General features: G+C 38.2%; 2 protein-coding genes across 2 annotated transcripts; one reads left to right on the forward strand and one right to left on the reverse strand.

Annotated features, from left to right (window-relative positions):
* Positions 1 to 477: 477 nt before the first annotated feature.
* LOC145500716 (uncharacterized) lies at positions 478 to 11,915 on the reverse strand. Its single transcript, XM_081480244.1, has 8 exons — positions 11,097 to 11,915; positions 9,319 to 9,566; positions 8,128 to 8,362; positions 7,162 to 7,346; positions 6,588 to 6,711; positions 6,177 to 6,298; positions 4,298 to 5,314; positions 478 to 3,204 (listed from the first exon to the last, which is right to left on the reverse strand). The coding sequence occupies exons 1-8, from the start codon at positions 11,407 to 11,409 to the stop codon at positions 2,899 to 2,901; spliced, it is 2,550 nt and encodes an 849-aa protein (XP_081336370.1). The 5' UTR covers positions 11,410 to 11,915; the 3' UTR covers positions 478 to 2,898.
* Positions 11,916 to 11,949: 34 nt separating this feature from the next.
* Positions 11,950 to 20,485, forward strand: LOC145500727 (uncharacterized). Its single transcript, XM_081480253.1, has 4 exons — positions 11,950 to 12,314; positions 15,262 to 16,878; positions 17,782 to 18,032; positions 18,972 to 20,485. Exons 1-4 carry the CDS (start codon positions 12,053 to 12,055, stop codon positions 19,191 to 19,193), a joined length of 2,352 nt encoding a protein of 783 aa, XP_081336379.1. The 5' UTR covers positions 11,950 to 12,052; the 3' UTR covers positions 19,194 to 20,485.
* The last annotated feature ends 489 nt before the right edge of the window (positions 20,486 to 20,974 follow it).

Genomic DNA, 20,974 nt, shown 5'->3' on the forward strand with positions numbered 1-20,974 from the left:
TTGAACTGATTACAATCTGTTGTTTTTTTTCGGTCACCGCTAGACCAAAGAAAGTACTCCTCGCGACGACAAGAGGTCTTTGCTAGACGGTTAACCTTTGTAGCACGTTCTCCAGTACCAGGACTCTTCTTGCTCTCTCAGGAAGAAAGAATGCCTTAGGTCTAAAATAAATGCTGGGCCATTAAAGCAACTTAAGACAAAACGTTCTTACTTGATCAAATGACCCGTTACAATTGCCTGCCTTTATGTTCTCTATACCAACAGTTAGTTAATTTAGTTGCACAAGCATTTATTATTTTAGCCCATTTTACAATCGCAATTTATTTGAACTTTTCGTCTATAAATGTCTAGTAGACTAACAACCATGAAGAACTTTGGCTTCACACTTCTTAATGCCACAGCAGACTATTGGAAACACCAAGGGATTAAGCTCGTTCACACATAGAAACAGAACAAAACACACACACAAACCATCTGGTTTTTAAAATCCTGTTTTACTTGTCAAGATTACCAGAAAAAAAAAATTAAACGTCGTCTCCTGATGTGAACGACTTTTAAATACAAAACTTGTATTACCTAAATATTTTCAACAGTACAAATCCTACTAGTGATATCGCTTATCAAAACATTCTAAGACGTAATAAAATAATATACTATATCTTTGCACAAATAAAGATATAACTCTACACCTGTGCCATAGAGTTATAAACATGAAGCAAATTTTAAAGTTTGTGGCAGCTGTTTAAATAGACAAGCAAAATCAATTATCATATTGTATTGTATGTAATTGTTATTATATTGTATTGTATGTAATTATCAATCATCATATCTGGTACCTACAATCCTGGCCAAAAGTCCTTGAGACACTTGACAGAATGCCAACTGGAAACGCATTATACTGAAGTGGGAAGTCATTATTCAATTTTCCGAGCCCTCCCCTAACTCCTCCGAGAAAAAAAAGGCAATGTTGGAATAGTGGGTCTACATTGGATGGATCAGCATCAACACTGTGTCGGGGGTGGGGAGAGGGAGGTGGACAGAAAGACATGTTGGCAAAAGTGCAGTGTCCCAAGACTTTTGGCCAGGATTGTAGTTCATGCATCTAAAAACAACTCTACATGGTTAATTTAACACTCAAATTCATAAATTTCGAGGTTAAGAAAATGAAGGAAAAACCAAAATTGTAAGAACTTGCCAAGAACGAGGGAAAAGAAGTTTGGATTGGAAATCCGGGCAACACATGTGCAACAATGTTGTATTGCAACTTGAAAAGCGTTGTTTCACTCATAACCACCCGTGCTGCAAGTGGCAGTAACAAGTTACATAAAGTATATACAAATTATACTGTGAGCAACATGTTGTCGCAACTTACAAACAGTTGGAAATAAGTACAACGCTTTTCAATTTGCATTGCAACAATGTTGCGCATAAGTTTCCCGTATTACTTTTTTCCCTTGATGTAAAAGGGACAAATATTAGTACGTTATGAATCAAGACAATCAAGTTGTTAAAGCACAACCTGGAAGTGATGTTGAAGTGCGTTTCGGAACGATTTAATGAATACATTGTCGGATTTTCATTGTTTCAAAATTGTAAAAATAGGAACATTTTAACATTTCGAGCTCAAAACTGAGAAAATTACAAACGAGCAGCCTTTGCTCTCAAAATAGAATTACGTATAAAATTTTGAACACTTACTATAACTATAAAAGGCGTTTAAGTCAAAGTTACAATTGTTTATGCGTGTAAAATTGATCAAATACTAGCTCCCTGTATAAACCCTGGAAAATACATAAATCAAGCGCTTAAACCTACGTGAATAAAGACCGCTGGTTTTTCGACTGAACTAAATTATTATCTAGTTTCTGTTTAATATAAATAGTTACTATTGCTTTTCACCATATTCTAAGCTCTAATAAATACACTTCATCTTTTTTTTACAATTAACTAAATGACATGGACGTGACATTCAGTATGCGACGAGCTTAAGAACTATAAATATCGTTGAATGGGTCAGTCAATAAGCTTAAACCGTACCTTCGGACGGACGGCTGTCTCACAGCGTTAATACCAGGGCAAAACATGTTTCGTACAATGTATACTAATCACGAATGGTTCATGCTTAATTATGAAAAGTGCTTTAGTAAAACATGCTTTAGAGTGCTTAGCGTAAAAGCTTTATTAAGTTTCGCCCTCTCTAATAAGCCCCTCCCCTTTGAAAGTGGAATAATGTAATAAAAACCCTTCCCTGATACGCAAACAAATACTGTACCTAACGTGGGACTATCAGAACAGGGTTGCCACCTACTGGAACAAACAAATCCCTGACTTTTCCCTGACTTTTCACTGACTGCAAAACAATCTTCACTGACCGAGCAGGATGATTATTCTGGCCATGAATCAACTAGAACAAGGATGGCTCAGATAATTTTAAACAAAATTACGTTGTCTATACGAAAACATCTAATGAAATAATTTGCGCCAACCATAAGATAAACTTCCCTGACTTTGAACAGGGATTTAGAAATTCTCTGACCTGATACAAACTCCCTGACGTTTCCCTGACCCTGAATAAAATGTAATTTTCAATGATTTTTCCCTGACCGTGGCAACCCTGCAGAAGTCTCTTCACTGTTCGGATCTTAGGCTGAATTGTTGAATTGCTTGTTATAGTTTTGTACAAAATTATTTTACGATTCAATAAACCCTCCTTCTCCTCTACACAAATTGTAAACACAACATGAGTAATACAGTTATAAATGATTAGAAGAAACATGATTCGTTTAGACAGGCTTCTAAACATGTCTTGGTGCTAGTGTGAACGCAGTATTAGGAACATACATTAGTAACATAATTTGTTTGGAGATAATGAGGTCCACTTAAACCGCTTCATTTTAATCACTTCCTCTTTCGCCAAGATGTCCCGGATGAAAACACGGGGTTCAGTTCAAGAGGACGCCTGACACCACGAGCAGGGGGCCTGGGTGGGAGACCCTCCTCACTGTTCAAACTGGATGTGGGTGGCCTGGGAACCTTTGCCGACGTGGAAGTTTTCCTTCTCGTACCGAGTGGACTCCTGATTAGGTTTGACGAGTAGAGACTGGGGCTAGATTGAGTGCGATTTATGGGAGGGTGGGGACGAAGATGCGAAGGTGTGATGTTAATGTCCACTGTGTGCACAGGCTGATTAGGCAAGTGGTAGTCCTGTGGAAGGAGTGAAAAAAATACTGTCCATAAAAGAAGAGTAGAGCTAGAAAAGCCTTCTAGGTGGCTGTGAACAGTTTCAAACACTCTCCATCAGTTATACCTTTGATGTATCAAATACTGGTATCACACAAATGCCCAGTCACTGTCAAACAATGAAAATTCTGTCCAAAACACCGTCAATTTTAGATTCAGTTTTAAAGATCAAATTCTGATAAGCATGATAAGATACAACGGAATTCTTTAGGGGGATTCAGAGCCACCTTAAATTTTCGAAAATTTGAAATGGTTTTGAACCCCTCCTACCAAATTTGTTTAAATTTGCAAAACGTTGTATCCAAACATGCCCAGTACAATTCTAAAATAAGCAGTGAGTTTCAACGAGCTGTTTTTGAATTATAAGCACTCAAAGGTAAAATTAAGGGTGTTTTTAACAAGCTGTATGGTTGCTATGGAACCCTATAATGCTATGAAGATAACCACAACTTGTTTAACAATGATTGGGCATTCGTGTGATACCAATCTTGTAAAATCACTTGATAAAGTGTGGTAGTATTGATCCATAAAGGTCGGCACACGCGAGGGGACCAGTCCCTGCAGCTAGTCCCCAGAAGAATTTACACGAAGGGACTGGTCGCAGGGACTTGTCCCACGAACAGTTCAGGTGAAGCGTCTTGAGGAACAAGTCGCAGGGACTTGTCCCAAAAATTCAAACCAGTTTGAATTCGTGGAACTAGTCGTAGGGACCAACTAGTAGAAATGAAGCAGTCCACGAAATATGTTCGCGTTGACGAGAAAGAGTGCAGGTCAAGCTTAAAAGATAAGGCGAAGAACGGAAAATTCCAGTTGAATTTACCTCCTCCCCCTAACAAAACTATGATAACAGAGGATAATTTTCCTTGACCCAGTGACGAAAGTTTTGTAGTTGTAAATATTACTTTTGAACAACAAAAACCATATCGGGGGAAGAAGCACCTTTTCGAGACAGTTACATGCAACCAGACAAAATAATTTCCAAAACTACTACAGCTTAAAGACAGCTTGCTATATGCCACAGTAAGGTTACATTAGACAAGTTTAGAACATTACATACCGAGTCGAAGGATGCATGACGTAACATTCTGGCAGGTTTTTTCTCCCTCCTCAAATGTCCCACCGGGCTCCTCGCGTTAGCAGGAGGGCTGTAAGTAAGTCGACTGGGTCTTGAACCTTTCGTAACATCGTCCTGTTGTCGATAAAGCTTCATACTTTCAAGAGATCCACTCCGTAGAGCAGATGAAATGTCTTGCGATGCAAGATGACTGTCTGTACCGCTGCGTTGCTCTGAATGAGCTCTTGCTCTTGTTACACGACTAGTGATTTCTTTGTTCCTAACAACTGGCTTCTCTTGCTCTACGCAAGCTGCCTCGACAGTTTCAGACTCATGTTCAAACTCATGTTCAAAGTTATTGCTTTCTTTGGATGCACAGTCCTCGTTAGTTTTCTCAGCTACTTGTTCGCTTATTTCTTCTGCTCTTGTGTCATCCAATAATGTTACTATGTTTAAGCTAAGAGCTGGCTTTTCTTCATCCATTACTTTAAGCACGTGGCCAGGTTTCTCTTCAATGGCACTTGTCTTAATCACTTCAGGTTTCTCTTCTAAAATTTGTTCTACCACAGGCTCGAAAAAGCTTGTGTCGTCCACAGTCTTATCATCAAAATCACTATCTTCTTCAACTTCTTTATCAAAGTTATCTTCGCCGGCACTATGAGAACTATTAACCCGTTCTACAATGCCTTTATCTACTTCATCATTAGCAGCTGCAAGAAGCAATTCAATTCTTCCTTGATTTTTATTGTTTATTACACCGCTAACCACTCCTCTGTGAGGTGGTTCGTTATCCCTGAGGCTAACGGCAGGTGCAACTGAAGACTGCTCGCCAATTTCCCTGTTTAGTTCAATCTTCTCTTTATCGTTCCTTTGATTATTCAAGCTATCCAAAAAGCCACACTTGACTTCTATTTCACCATTTATTGATTTTATTTCAGAAGTTTCCTCGTTTATTTCAGTTGTCTTGTTTCCCTCATTGGCACAAACTACACATGCCACATGCCAGGAGCCGCAAGAAACCTGCAAAATAATCTACTGCTCAAGAACCTCTTCCCATACACATACACATACACATACACATACACATACTTCTCCGTTCCTTGTTTGTAACACATCCAAAGAGACAGGTTTCGAGAAGTTAGGATTTGATAATACTTGAAACTGAAAACAATATGCAGAACCCTTACACATGCATGGCAAAGGAGTTCCATGTACAAGTGTACTGGTTTTAGCATTGCTGAACTTATTTGTTTTCTCGCAATGGCGGCCTAGCTACTTCAAAATAGAAGGGAATGCGTTACATTGTTGCGTGACCAACCTTTATTTGTGCCTGACAAGCTGTCAGGCGGAGGTCTGCACTGCACAAGACCACATATATTAGTCACTGAGGTTAAAATGTCAAAGCAAATTCTACCTTTCAAGACAATTACAATGACTAATTTACAAGACGGATAGTCTTATGGACATGCTACACTAAACATTATTTACACTAAACATTACTCGCGCTATAACAAAACTGCGGGGAAGAATTGCACGAAATATTGCCAGAAGTAAGAACGTTGTTATCAAAAAAATGCCCCAAAAGGAACATTTTCTTTCTTTAATTCGGACTTCCTACATGTAGGTTTCACAACAGACCGAAGAGCAGTGCTGTACGACTTAGTCGGCTAAAAAATATCGCGTTGCATTTTGCCACTGTACTTTTAAAACGAGGGATCAGTTCAGACCTCTTTTTAAAACCTCATCTTAAAAGTAGGATGCAGAGCTCTCTCATTTACATGACAGACAGTGTGGAGCACGTCAACTTGCTGTTATAAGAGGGCTTGATCCCAACTCATGCTGGTATGCAATTCAATCATTGTATCTACACCCAATAACTGACCTTCATTGCTTTCCACACTCCCAGGTGGACATGGTAAGGTTCAAACTGGAAAAACCTGCTGCTTTCGTCATCACGGATAACCTGACTGGCATTTTTGCCCCACAAATACAGCTTGCCATCCTCTACAGATTAAAAAAAAAAAAATTAATGATGGCACCTACCTTTTTCAAATGCTAGGTTAGAGCTGGAACCATTCCATAGACCACAGTCAACTGTATTTAAGTGAGGCACTATTTGTCAGAATTGAAAACAGCCTGCTGTATCAACTTGCATCAACAAAACAGCCTGGGCTGAACCACTTTCATATAGCTACATGCAAATGCTAACCAACTCTGAAAGATGCTTACCATAAAATCTAAATTACATAAAGGCTAACAATCAGATGTTGCCTACCATCAATTTTTAACATACCAGTAACTGCGGCACAAGTGTTTTCACCAACAGACACACTCATCACTTTTCCAGGAAGTAAGCTGGAGCTTAATTCTGTTGGCTTGCTGAGAAACTTCACAGATTTTCCAAGTCCCAGTTGACCCTTAAATTGAAGATACAGAGTAAAAAAAAAGAGATTTAAGGAAAGTGTTTTTTTAATAGTGCAGTGTTTGTTAGAAAATTCATAGCATATCCTTTTTGAAAACACTCCAGTAATTGTGGGTTTTGAAGTATCTAAAACATTTGGTCAGAGGCCACACACACCAAGAAAAAAAACCCAGTTTCTTGCACTACCGTTTACTAGTAACCAGGTTCTACAATTTATACCATGTCATAATTATGAAATGCATAAAACAGTTATACATAGAGCATTGAAAAGAAAGAAAACTTAGCTAGGTGCCAGCCCTTATCAACATGTACACGTGCTGATACTATCTGTAATTTTCAAAATCCTTTCGGCACTATTTGAGAATTAGCTGTTCAGGAAATGCTGCCCCCCGCCCCCCCCCCCCAAAAGGAAAAAATCACAACCTTAAATTTATATTTTTCTTACCTCAAAATTATTTCCCCAAGAATACACTGTACCGCTTGATGTAAGGAGCATGGAGTGTGAGTCACCACCAGCCATATCCACCACACTGTCTTGTTCACTGCATGAGTACACAGACAACGGTGACAAAACATCTGTTTTGGAGCCACATGCTTTACTGTATCCCCACACATACACACGTCCATGAACTAAAATATTCAAAACAACCTTCTTAAACTTAATATTAACTCAAAAACTTGAAAGAAAATAAATAATAGCCATAGCCACTGGTTTTGATATTACAATCTCACTTACAGTGTAGCAGAGATTCTTAAAATACATGTATTTCATTTTTTCTCCTTACTTTTAATTCTGCTTGGGAAGAAGTAGCAAAAACTTGAGAGTGTTTCATCTCATTTCCAAACACCTCACAGTATGGTGAAAATACTTCAATCCACATTATTTTCTCAACACTCTCTGTGGTGTTTAGAAATGCAATTGACACTGTCTCCAATCCAAAATTAGAAATGTTGCCGATGTTTAGCTGATCATCAGTCAACACCAAAATAGAAAGTGTTGTCCTCTACAGAGAGTGTATTTAAGGTTTTCTTTGTTCCAAGCAGGGTCAGGGTTTCAAACCTCCAGTGGCAATCCTGTGCCCAAACACACTTTAAGTACCCGTCCCCCCTGGGGCCACCTTAATATGATCTCCTTGTTGTTTAGATTAGCCAGAGTGAGTGCTGGATTTAGAGATTTAGTAGTAAGCTGACTAACGAATTATTTGAAACCAAGCAACAACTACAGTACATGAATCAGGGATCATAGTCATTGTTACTGAACAGAATAGAAATCATTTTTTTGAGGATTGGATGTACATGTACACACTGTATACCTTGAGATTGAATAAGGGATAATAGACTGAGTAGTGTAAATAGGTCAGTGACCTGGTTTATACCATACAAGTTACATGTATATACTAAATATACTTACCATCAGCAGCTATGTTGTGACTGTTACCACATGCAATAATTGAAATGGCAGGTAAATCAGGGATCGTCTTTGGACAGATAGCATCTACTGTGTCACCACAGCCAATCTGACCCCTGTTGTTGACGCCAACAGCTGCGACTTGCCCATTTGTAAACAAAAACAAAGAATGACGAGCTCCACAGGCCACTTGGGAAACTGGGCGATGTAAAAGAGTGTCCACAAAAATTGGCTTGAGCTAAATGGCCAGGAAATAAAACAGAGATAAAGATAAAACTAAAATCTAATGAAAACTGGAGACTTCTACACACTGTAGTTTTTATCACCTTACATTGCATATAGTCAATGATTTTATCTGGCCTTAGCATCCACTACAAGTTAATTCCAGTCCAGTGCAGTCCTGATAATACGAAAAATGGCTCATTCAGAACTTCGCAATTTTGTACATATTATCGTATGTAACTTCATTTTTACAGTAATTTTACAGTGCACATTTAAATAAATTTCCAAGATTTACATGTACTCCATGTGAAATTCACAGTCTGTATTACGTTGTACTTGCCATACATTTATCTTTTTATTATATAAACAAGAGTGTTTTACTGAAAAATACACCACTAATAAAATTCATACAAAACCACATCCAGGACTTTGGTGGCGTATTTTCCATATCCTCACTAATGAAGATATCACTGACTTCACTGATATCATGTTTGACCCTTAAACTGTACTTAAATTTGTTGGTGTATGAAGCATCTTTGGATCTTCCCTGAAAGTCTTCGGCAATTTTTGGTTACCTTCCGAAATCTTCAATAATCTTTGGAAATTTTTGGAAAAATGTCTAAAAATGTTTGTGTGGCCTTTGGACAATTTTTGGAGAATCTTTGGAAATCTTCCAAAAGTGGTATAATCTCTTCAAAAAATTGTTGAAAACATTGTTATCAGTATGTTTATAATTATAATAAACAAAATGATACATGTACATGGTTGTTTGTAGATATGGAATATCTCTCTGGTTGTTCAACTTTCTTTTGCACTTGTTCGCTGCACTCATTCGTGGGATATTGAGTTGAACACTTGAAGAGATATTCCATATCTACATGTACGTGTGTCCAAGAATTATCCTCTATTTATTGCTATATCAAATAATTACTAATATAGAGTATATGTTGGCAAAAACTATGAAATTCACACCTGGTTTTCCTTGAAATCAGGCTTTCTGAAATCATAACCTAACTGAGCACTGTAGTTATTTCCAAAACTGAAGCAGTCTCCATCTTGTGTCCACACAAAGCTGTGTCTTGTTCCACAGGTGATTCCTCTTAGTTTGGTACCTGATGACACACCGATGTGCAGTGGGCGGGGATGAGGGCTGGTCTCTGTGGTACCCACACCTAACTGGCCACTGTTACTGTTTCCCCAGCTGTACACCTTATTATCATCTAAACAGAGAAATCGCCATTGAGTTGTCTTGTGTAATAGTGTTCTCATTCAACTGATTCTCTGTCCAAAAGTTGACTGGATTAATGACACGTAATAAGGGTAATACCATGAGATAACATGGAATTTTTGCTGAGAACTTAACAAATTGCAAGGGTGAAATTGCACAGCTTTTGCTGAGAATAACAATGATCACATAACTTGTACAGCATTTTCTCTGTGATCATTTTGCCTCTCACTTCTCTGATCCCACCGTCACTCTGAGTTACTGTAGCAGAATTAAAGAAGGGGAAAAAGCTTTTATTTCCTTACAGCAGCTGAAAATTGAGCTCATGGTGAAGAACATGAAGACATCTCATTGATCCAGGTGACTTCTTGCACAAATTTAATGATCATAAGAAGTTTCAAATTCTAACATAATTATCTTATCAGCATGGGCCAAATTAGACTGCATTATTGATCTACACTGTAATTGAAATTTTAGTTTTCATTTGACAATTTAAATACCAAATTCTTTATACGTGTGAGTAGGGTACATTAGGGTAGGGTAGGGTACACTACACAAGATTTGCTTCTAGTTGCAATATTCAAAACATAATCACCATGGGCAAAGTTTTAGAACTTTTTAAATAATTCTTCTTTTTTTGATGGAGCCACCTAAATAAAGACTTCTGAGTATCGAAATTAATGGCATTTAACGGTACAATGTGGTTACTGGACCTTGTGTCATACAGTTCAAACTAACAGTAATCATGTTAACTTTGTAATTTCCAATTAGCATTGTGCTGTTGACATTTGATTTTTGAATTCATTCGCAAAAATAGTCCCTCAATATTGCACTCTACTTGGCCCAATCACCATTTAAATACTGTTGAGTGTTCTTATAAGCCTTAGGCTTATACAACTTTGTAAGGGTTTTTAGTTGGGCTTATAAGCAGCAGTTTACACCGGTACTTAACTGTTCTACCTGTTAAGTTACCCCAGCGTAATCAGTCCAATCCAGTTGAACTGAGTTTCAATCGAACTCAATCGAACTCAATTAATTGTGGATTGAGTTTGACTGACTTTGGCAATTGAAGGAAATTGAACTCACACAAAAATAATTGAACAATAGAACTCACTCAAATGTTTGATTTCTGAACTCGTGATTTTGGTAAAAATACCGTTGAAAATCAATAATGGGTTTTTTGAGGTTTGAGTCACTTTGGTAGAACACTTTTTACATGTTTTTGAGACCACATAACATGATCCTTGCTCAAGCCAATTTATTCATCGAACATGATCAAATGCAATCTATGACTATTGGAATGTGTTCCGTTGAGTTCAGCTCTCGAATTTAATCAAACACAATCTGATGGATTAAGTTTGATTGAGCTCGATTTGTTTGATTGAGTTTGATTGGTTTGGAAATCGATCTCAAACAAAGTTCAGTGTTTGATTATGTTTGATTGCCAAACTAAATTGAACTCTATCCATGGATTGACTTTGATCAAGTTCGATTTCCAAACATTTGATTGACTTGAGTTACTAACCTGTAAGGATCAGGGTATGGCTTGAACCACAAGCTACTTCAACCACCATCCTTTCTTTACCGAGCCAAACAGGACTTCCTATAGCATCACAACAGGGTACATCTTCAGAATGTCCATGACCATGCTGACCAAATTCTCCACAACCCCAAACTATAAGGAGCCCTCCCTCAAAAGTGTCCTTGGGCGGTAGTGGCTGTATTAAAGGTTCATGTTCTATAGGAGGTTCCTCGCTGTCACTAAAAATCAAATCATCAGTCTGTGTTTCTTCTTGAGGCTGGGTTTCATTCTCCAGAATTGAATTATTTTGAAGCATTTTTCTCCTTAACAATGGCCTTTTTGTAGTAAAAGGTTACAATGTAAGCTTACTTATCAAGAAAAACATAAACAAACTTAAGCTTAATCACGATTAATTTAATTAAGCGCGTCCAGAAATCCATTTAGAACAGTGGCTGTAAAATAATTGAACACGGCCTTCTGTGAATCAAAAGTTCCATCCTCTCGAAGACTAGAAGTCTGTTCCATATCAATTCTTTCCTTCTAATGTCAGTTGCGTTAATCTTTGACACAGTAGTTCGAGCATCGGAGCAGAACAGCAAGATGCCATAACGTTGTTGCCACTAGCTCCAGGCAACTGTCAGCATTTTGCGTTGTGGTTTGAGGTCGAATGGCGCCGATTCTTTCTCAATCACTGACTGATGAACAAGGGAACGAATATTAACCAAGACTGTGACAAATAAAGACACTTAAGCCAAGCATTTCGCTAACTTTCCGTTTATGGCAACTTTCCATTCAACCGGTCCGCCATTTTGCAGGATTTTGCATCAAATGTCAATCATAAGCTCGAAGAGTCTGGTAACTAGTTCCAGTATGAAAATATATTTCGCCATTTCTCGATAAACTCAATATGTGACAAGGTGGTTTTCATTTGATTCTAATTTTCACCATTTTAATCCCTCATGAATTCAGGAGACCCAGCTTTCCTCTCTTTGCTGCTGTCAATTGGCCGGGAACTTACAGATGAAGATTTCGAGAACCTGAAGTTTTTGTGCGAGGGGACGGTTCCAGCAAGCCATCTCGAGACAGTCACACGTCCGCGAGAACTTTTCCTTGAACTGATTCATTGCTGCGACCTGAGCGATGAGAACAAGGATCCACTCTCTTCTTTACTGTTCCACATTGGACGGCACGATCTCAGAAATCGTCTTCTTGGAGTAGAAAGTAAGTCACCATGCAGCACTGTGTAAATAAGCGGTTCGTGCACGAAAATTGGATGAAGCTAACCGAAAATAAGCATATATTTTGATTACGACAAACAATTAGCGGGCGGCTTTATGATCACTCCCCCGCCTGATGAAAATTAGTTGCACCGTCATTTACAAAAGTAATATTTACTGATAGTTTTGATAATAGTGTTTTTTAAAGTTTTCGTGCTAAGAATTTAAGTACGTGATATACGTGACTTTCCTGGTGGGAGTGGAGGAATACAGCTGGGTGGAAAATTAGAGAAATATAGAGAGTGTTAAAACTTATTTTTGTTTTTCACTTCTTCCACTCTTCACAGAAAGAGAGTTTCTGGCGCGCTGGTCCTAAGCTCTTCGATATCATTATGATCGCTGAACTTTTCCTTAAATCGTTTTCAAATTATTGTTATCTGCTAAATACATGTACATGTAAATTAAATGTACTCCAAGAAATGACGTAACCGGAGCACATTAATCGATTGTCTCGCCATGTATGATATTTATTGATACCGATGTTATCACCCAGTCACCGGTATGCTTATGTGTGTTTTGTTCAACCTGTAAGCCAGTTAGAGAATGCATAAGGGGTTTCAAATCTGCCAACCTGTACCTGCATGATTTCCTCAGGCATTTTCCTTGATAGCTGAAGTGGATTCTGCAATATCCCGACTATTTTTTTACATGGGATGTTGCTGGAGATATTTTTTGTTGTGCACACAAAAAAAATACCAATCACCAGTATGTACTTCTTTTTGCACGACATACTTATTTTGCAGACTGGTTTGCAATTGCAACATGTATGCGAGTTGTATTCTATGATGAAGGTGTAAAAATGTTGTTGATGAAATGCACCTGCAGCCTTTGATTGCATTCAAATGTCATTCTGATAACAGTTCCTTTTGCAAAATTATTGTCCTGATCACAGTTTTATTACCTTGGTAGAAGGTTATAGGTGTTAGAAACAATTTACATGTACAGTATGTGCCAATTGAAATTAAGGTGGTTTTAATTTTATTAAAAATTTGTATAACTTTTTATTCAGTTTTTAATTTTTGGTGGTATTACTGCTGCAGTGAAAACAATATTTTTCAATATGTCTGTTCACTACAGAACCTTAAAATCAAAAATAGAAAAGAAACTGAAAACCTGTGTAAACAGACATGTTTCTTTCTCTATAACTATCATCATGTAATGTTGTGAAAAAATAATCTCTTTGTTGGTAACTTAAGAAGTTAAAACATCTACTGCTCATGTAAATCAAAGAAAAATTCTGATTTACAGTACTTTCACTTGTCTCATTCATTTGCAAGTCGCTGGTGGAGGCTGTGATTTTTCTGCAACCAATGTTATTTTCAGGAGTTATTTTCATGCAAGTGAAAGTGCCTGTTCTGTGATGGTGAATCCCTACTAGCTTGTCTTGTCACAAATTTTACTTTCTTTGAATCCAGTGATATGCAAGCTTTGTCAATGCTTAACAAGAAGATCTTATAACCGAGCTTTTAAAATTTAATTGTTTTTCTTAGCACTACAGTCGTAACACAGTGCATGTTCAAAAGCAGTCCTTGATGATTCATTGATTACTGTAGACACCACATCACTTGATCAACACAAACTGTATTATTGCACCATTGCTCTTAGCCTTTGTGAAATCTATGATGATGTAATGGTCTTAGTCTGGAACTTTCTTTGGGATATGTATGGGCGTGAACGATACAGTAGTACATGTAACACCATTAACAACAGCTTTCTTTCTTAAAAGTCAGGATTAAATTTAATTGTGTTAATCCATGAGTAAAGGGCTAGCAAAGAAGTCACACGAGTTGCATGAATTCAAGAATTACTTCATCCATGGTTATCTTTAGTACGGTGGTTATTTCCCTACCAATGACGTAATCCTTGCATCTTCTGACATGTTCTTTGCTTGGCTTGCAAATACTTAATTTTCCTTCCGATCTCTGAACTCACTTCAATAAAACAGCACGACAATTCACTTTTCTTGTCTAAACATACAAAAATATACTTGGAAAATTAGATCAATGACTGTAGCTCCTGGCGAAATAAAAGTTCAAAACAAGCACAATCTTACTCAACACACTGCCCAAGAGAAAGTTGCAATGTTGCAATGTCGACACATTCCATGAATGACGTAATTGCTTTTTATGTATTCAATACTCGCTTCGAATCAAGCACTTGAATAACACAAAAAGGCTATATATTTTGTACTAAATAAACAGTAGAATATTCATAAAATTTTCAGTACATTTAAATTTTATGTTTTAACAGCTTTTGGCGAATAAACATCATAAGTTGCTTGATTCAAACTTAGTTCCGCTTGCAAATCGACCGAGTGGAAGATTGGGTCTGGTCACTGACAAAACTAAAAAAATAAACCTGTGCAGAGCAAGAACCACGCTTGGCCTGTGACCGCATGTTTAATAATTCTCATGTGTAATTCTTAACACTCATGAAAGTTTAGGGGAACTAGAAAACATTGTGCAAACAGATGCCTTAGAACATCATTTTCCCATAGTATTTCTCTTTCACCCAATCGTTCCCTTGTGCTTTCATAATTCAAAAGTGTGGGACGGTGCAGTGGTGAGAGTGGTTGCCTCCTGCCTCTGGCCTGGGCTCGATTCTGGCCCAGTGCCAAATGTGGGTCAGTTTTCCTTCCTCCACAAAAACCAACATCTCCAAATTCCAGTTCGACCAGGATAGAGGACCCGCATGAAAACCAGCTAGGGCTGATGTGGCTTCCCCCCTAAATCTTGTAATTTATTTTAAAAGAAACACTAGAACTATTTTCCCCCTGAAATATTGTTATAGCAATGTGTAAATTATGTGCACACTGAGTTGTCTGAATGTAGATTGAAACTCTGCTGGTGATAAATACTTATGTTTATAATATTTTGTCCCTCGTTTACTAGGGGCTGCTGTTACAGAAGCTTTTAAGTACTTGGGTGGAATTCCTTGCAAAGTTCCAAATTTTGTGGGACGCAAAGGACAATGTGCTACTGTAATGGAGAAACTCAATGCAAGTGATTCCTGTCGGATAGTTTCCATCACTGGACCACCAGGTTTCGGCAAATCTGCTGTGGCCATCCAAGTGGGACATGAACTGATAGCCCAAGGAAAAACAAATGTATACTACATCTCGCTCAGGAATTTGACGTCTATGAATGGCATGATGAACTCCCTTCTTGGCGCACTTCAGATAGTGGCAGGCGGAGGACGGTTGATCCAGCAAGCTAAACACTGCCTACGCACATTGACCAAACACTCTGTCATTATTCTGGACAATGCAGAGGACATGTTGCTCCCCCAGGTAAAAGAGGAATTTTGCCACTTCATTGAAACTGTCGCAGAAACTGCCCCTCATGTGAAAGTCCTGATCACATCACGCCAATCCATCACATTTTTTACTGTGGAAATGTTTGAGCTTCGGTTAGATTCTCTTTGTCCCGACCATGCAAAGGAGTTACTGCTGAAACTGGAGTCCAGAGTGTCTGAGGAACATGCAGAACGGTTGGCGTCTCACTGCGGTGGGGTGCCATTGGTTCTTCGCACAACTGCAGCTCTCCTGGCAAAAGGAGTTGATGCTGGTGCTCTTATAAATGAGTTTCAAATGAGCCCAGTATCAACCCTTAAATCTTTCAGTCTTAATTCATTGTCCCACAATCATCAGCTCTTTAACTGTCTTGGAATCTGCTTCAGCCGCCTTGAACCTGACCAGCAAGTTGCTCTGATATCCTTAGCAGTGTTCCCTATGTCATTCACTGTGTCCGACGCCCAGTTTCTACTGAGAGACTTATCTGCATATAAACTGGGAATGTTGCTTCAAAACCTTGTAGACAACTCCATGCTTCAGTTTGATTATTTGTTAAAACAGTATTATGTCCATAATATTATCCAGTCTTTTTGTATTGATCGTGCACACCAGGAATCAGATTTGTATTCACCCTACCAATCAGCCCAAAAATTGTTCAACATTCACTATTTGGGCATGTTAAAGGAGCTGTATGCACTCTTTCTTTCTAAGAATTGTTGTCAAGCAGTCCAGAAGTTCCTGATCAATCGGCGCAACATAAGGCAGGCCTTGCAAGACTCGTTGGCTGACCCTGACTTAGATGAACTGTGCATCGACACAGCAGTTGAAGTTGCTCCTTTCTTAGCTAAGGTGTTCAGAAAAGAGAAGTTTCTCTCAGTGTATGGCCAGTTCACTGATGCCTGCAAAAGAGCAGGGAACAAGAAGCGTTACAGTGACTGCTTGACCTCAGAGGCATACTGTATCCTTTCACACTGTGCATGTCATCTTCCATGTCCACCCGCAGTTGCCAGGTTCAAAGAGGCTGACGCCATACAAAGAGAACTTGGTGATGACTCATCTGTCGTACGTGCATTTTGTTTGAGTAAACTTGGCCGTTGTTTCGGACAGTCCAAAGATTTGGAAAAAGCAATCCCACTCATTAGAAAAGCCATTGACATCCGAGAGAAAGTACACAAGGATAGGATTTTCACTGCAGTTGCTTATAAAGATCTTGGAGGTAAGTAGCAAACCTGTGTTGTTGGGCACTGGAGGAAGGCAAATGTGGTGCTTGAGCAAAATGTCTAGTGCAGGGATCGCAGAGACCATTTTAAATTGGTAGGGCTGACAAATATGGCCAAGACAACCAAGCTTTAAGAGTCACTGTTCCACTATTCAAGTGGTAAAATTCATAAATTACCCATGACATCTGCAGCCTAAAAAAATCACTCCAAGCAAAAAAGTGATAGGGCTACAGCCCTACCAGCCCCTTCCCCCCACGGTCCCTTTAGTGAGTGACTTTAGTCAATGCTCAAAAACCATCAATCCCCCCCAAAAAATAGAGTTTAAAAGCATACACTGTATATACATGTACCATTAATTCTGGAGAAGGTCTTGGAAAGGAATTCTTGATTGCATGATACTAACAGTAAGTATGTGGCATGTACCTGTAAATCTATCATACAACTAACATGTATAATTTGTGAAATATTAGTCACCGTATAGTTAAAACTTAAAGTACATTGTAATGTTGCTTTTGTGAAAAAACAAAATCTTTATTCAATGGTACTGTTGGTCATTAACTCCTCTCGCCTGGGGAGGCTAAACCAGTTGCTGATTAGAAGTGATATATTAAACATGAAAGACCATGTTTAACCACATTTCCAAACACCAAGAAAATATGACATATAGTGGAGTTAATATATTTGATGAACTTTGAGGTGTTTGGAAGTATGGCCAAACACTGGAAAAATAAAAGCATAAAACTACATGCTATCCAAACACCATGACAGTCATGGTTTCCTTTCTTCAAATGTGATGAATTATTAGTAAGCTTGAGAGGAATACTTCAGAGAAAGTAAACTGTGGTCTGCCTTAAGCAGCTACGTTGTTACATGTTGTGTTCTTTTGCTTCATTATACAGCTGCCTATGCTTTCAATGAAGCCCACCAAGAGGCCAATAAGTACAGGGCAGAGTACTCACTCCCTGTGTATCTAGAGTTGCTAGGAGACCATCCTTTTACAGCCACTCTGATGGATGATATGGGCATGTCTTATCAGGCTCTTGGAGACTATGAGAGTGCAATAAAATTCCTACGTGATGCATTGCGCATGCGCAAGAATTCTCTGGGTGATCACCAAGAAACAGCACGTTCTTTCCATGGCCTTGGCAAGGTAAATTTACAAGACAGTAGTGATATCGATGAATTTCGTTTTCATCCCCCAATGGACCATTTGCGTATTCTCAGTATTTGACTGGAACTACACGTACATGTAGCTTGCAATTGAGGCTAATGTGGGGAGTTTGTTGCAATGCAAATGACATTTATCTGATTGCAAGCTATATCCAGTCCAATACCAAAAATATGAATATGGCCTACATGTACTAGTGTCTAGCTAGAGTGTTACTGTACATGTAACTCTTGAGAAATGTTGAAACAGGCAAGATGCAGGGATCCATATTGGTTTTTTCTCCAAGTTGTCAGCTGGGCAATCATGCCAGATGATATACTTGCCCTGGCAAAATTGTACTTGTCCATTCTATAATGTATATGGAAAGTTTACTTTTTTATTGTTTTCCTGTGACCAGTCTCCCAGAACATCATGCCCATAGTTGCGGCAGGCGGCAGACACAGAAAATCCAGCTACAAATGAAAACCAAGGCCACTTCCATAGCCATGAAGGCTGAAAGGAATGCTTTTACTCTTCCTACTCCTATTTGGCTTGCTTTTCAGAATTGTTAAAAATGCTAAATGCTATATCCTGATCAAAACAGCTGATGCGATTGTGCCTCTGTGGAGGCTCTCCTTCAGATTTATTATCTTCGACGGAATCAGCCACTTCCATTTCCACCAGTCTATAACTGAGGATCTTAACCATTTAAAAACTTTTGTCTCTGTGTTCTCCAAGTCTTAATTTCTGTAGTGATGGTTTTTTAGTATGGGGTTGGTCTCTTTTTGAGGTTGGGCATGTTTCGTACGGTACTTTTGGGTATCTTCCATAGTGTTTTAGGGTTATCTTCAACAAGAGACTGTTGGTGCCCACTCTCAACAAAAGGTGTGAGGGAAACTGATGGGAATAGATAACCATTTTGCATTTAATTTTAATTAACAGGCTTTAGCCATCCAAGGACAATTGAATGATGCCCTGGAGGCCCTGAAGAGTGCATTAACCATACAAGACAAGGTTTTAGGAAATCATCAGGAGACCGTACGTACCCACCGAGCGATTGCGCATGTCCTGGAAGGGCTTGGACGAGGTGATGAGGCCAAAAATGAGGAACTGCTAGCTAATGAAAGATCCTCATTTATTGATGAGCCACAGCCTGAGAAATGAACTGTTTATAGTTGATGCATTCTAAGGTGACTACATGGCTGAATATGTCACATTTTTCTTGATGACAAGAACTTAACATTTTTTTTTATAACAATTATTAATCTACAATGATCTTTCATTCAAATCCCACCCCCCCCCCCCTTGTAGAAAAATCAAGTAAAAATAAAATCTCATTCATATGGAAACCTTAGGTGAATAGGGAAAATACTGTAAATTATACACTCTTATGTTGCTGATGCAAGGCACCAAGGACACACTACTACTGTTAGCTTTTTAAATTTGTAAGTACATAATTATTAGTAGTACTGTAGGTACAACAGTACATAGAAAATAGTGTTTCAAAAGCACAGAATGAATGTCTTATGGTTATGAGTACATGTACATGTAGGCTGGAGCAAAACAAAAGCATTCTGCTCATGTTCCAGTGAATAAACACTCATACAGAACTTAATATATAAATAAAATTATTATGGCTGTGAAAGCTGAAACTCCTCCATTCATTAATCATTATTTTAATCAAAAACAACTCCTAAATCATCAAGTGCTTTTGACAGCACGATTCTCTCGAACATGCACTGCTAAATATTTCATGTAATAATCATATACAAACCTACAAAAACAGGAGTGAACGAGAACTAAGATTAAACTGCATTTTGTCAACTTACTCTATCAATTCCTACATTTAGCTAGAAGGAATCGTATCAGTGTTTGCCTGTTTCTAATTTAGCCACCATTAAGTTCTTATTTTCAGAAAATATTTATACATTTGCTTGTATATCAAGTTTAATTCATTAGCAACTGAATGAAAAGCAAAACAAGTGATTAGCCCTTCTTTGATAAAAGTGCATCTCAGAAAATTGTCAAATAACATTTGTACCAAATATATGCCCAGACAGTTTACACCATTAATTAAGTAAACATAAAAGTATGAAGGAAAAGCAGTAATTAAAAATATTTTGCTTTTGTTATAGGACTTTAAGAAACCTTAGAAAGTCACTAAACACATGGCTCATGCAGCTACATGTATGTTCACTCTAGAAACCAGTTTCAAACAGTAACGACTTTAAAACATGTCAAGCTTTGGTGCCCAGAGAGTGGAAATTACTTTTCAAATATTTGTAGGAAAACAATTCTTAGCATAATGTTGGGCCTGTGTATCAGATGAAAGAAAGCAAATTAACTATATTTAAGAAATAAGACATTTGCTTGAAATAATCTATCCTTGGGCACTAGTGCATCTGTAATTTATATGAGAGTGAAAAATAAAAGAAGTGCTTTTTGCGATAAAATCACATTGTGCTATGTGTAGATGATTACACTGCATAGTGAACTATGAAATATTCATGTAGCAGGGACCGTAGAGACCATTTTAAAGTGGTAGGGCTTAAAAACAAACATAACGGGTTGATGACCCCTGTTCTACTGTTTTGTTACTTTAAATTGATAAAATTCATACAGGATGCATGTAATCTGGAGCTATAAAAAATAAACCCAAGTGAAAAGTGGTAGGGCTTAGTATGGTTGGGGTGGGGGATTCCTTGGATTTCTGGTGGGTTTGTGCCTCTGGATCCCTAACTTTTGATCCAGTTACAGACTACAGGAAGGATCTGTTTCCCAGATCCTCTCCGATGCCCATTTCAGACCTAACCTCAGAACACTACTCATTCTCTGGCCTACTACTACTATTGGAGAATCAAAAGTGTTAAATTAGCTGTAATATTTTGAAGAGCATTGTTTGGTTTTTGGGAGGACAGAATGTCAGGGAGATGTGGATATCTACT

The sequence above is a fragment of the Orbicella franksi genome, chromosome 1 (genome assembly GCF_964199315.1).
Source record: "Orbicella franksi chromosome 1, jaOrbFran1.1, whole genome shotgun sequence".
NCBI classification, from domain to species: domain Eukaryota; kingdom Metazoa; phylum Cnidaria; class Anthozoa; order Scleractinia; family Merulinidae; genus Orbicella; species Orbicella franksi.

What these genes read in the sequence shown, in the direction of transcription:
- LOC145500716 (XM_081480244.1), bottom strand. Translation starts at nt 11,409, where the DNA reads ATGCTTCAAAATAATTCAATTCTGGAGAATGAAACCCAGCCTCAAGAA. An exon ending in CTGATTTCAAGGAAAACCAG is followed by an intron (nt 8,363 to 9,318) that starts GTGTGAATTTCA and finishes CTGGCCATTTAG; the next exon opens with CTCAAGCCAATTTTTGTGGA. An exon ending in GAGTGTGGAAAGCAATGAAG is followed by an intron (nt 5,315 to 6,176) that starts GTCAGTTATTGG and finishes ATTATTTTGCAG; the next exon opens with GTTTCTTGCGGCTCCTGGCA.
- LOC145500727 (XM_081480253.1), top strand. Translation starts at nt 12,053, where the DNA reads ATGAATTCAGGAGACCCAGCTTTCCTCTCTTTGCTGCTGTCAATTGGC. An exon ending in TCGTCTTCTTGGAGTAGAAA is followed by an intron (nt 12,315 to 15,261) that starts GTAAGTCACCAT and finishes CTCGTTTACTAG; the next exon opens with GGGCTGCTGTTACAGAAGCT. An exon ending in CTTTCCATGGCCTTGGCAAG is followed by an intron (nt 18,033 to 18,971) that starts GTAAATTTACAA and finishes TTTAATTAACAG; the next exon opens with GCTTTAGCCATCCAAGGACA.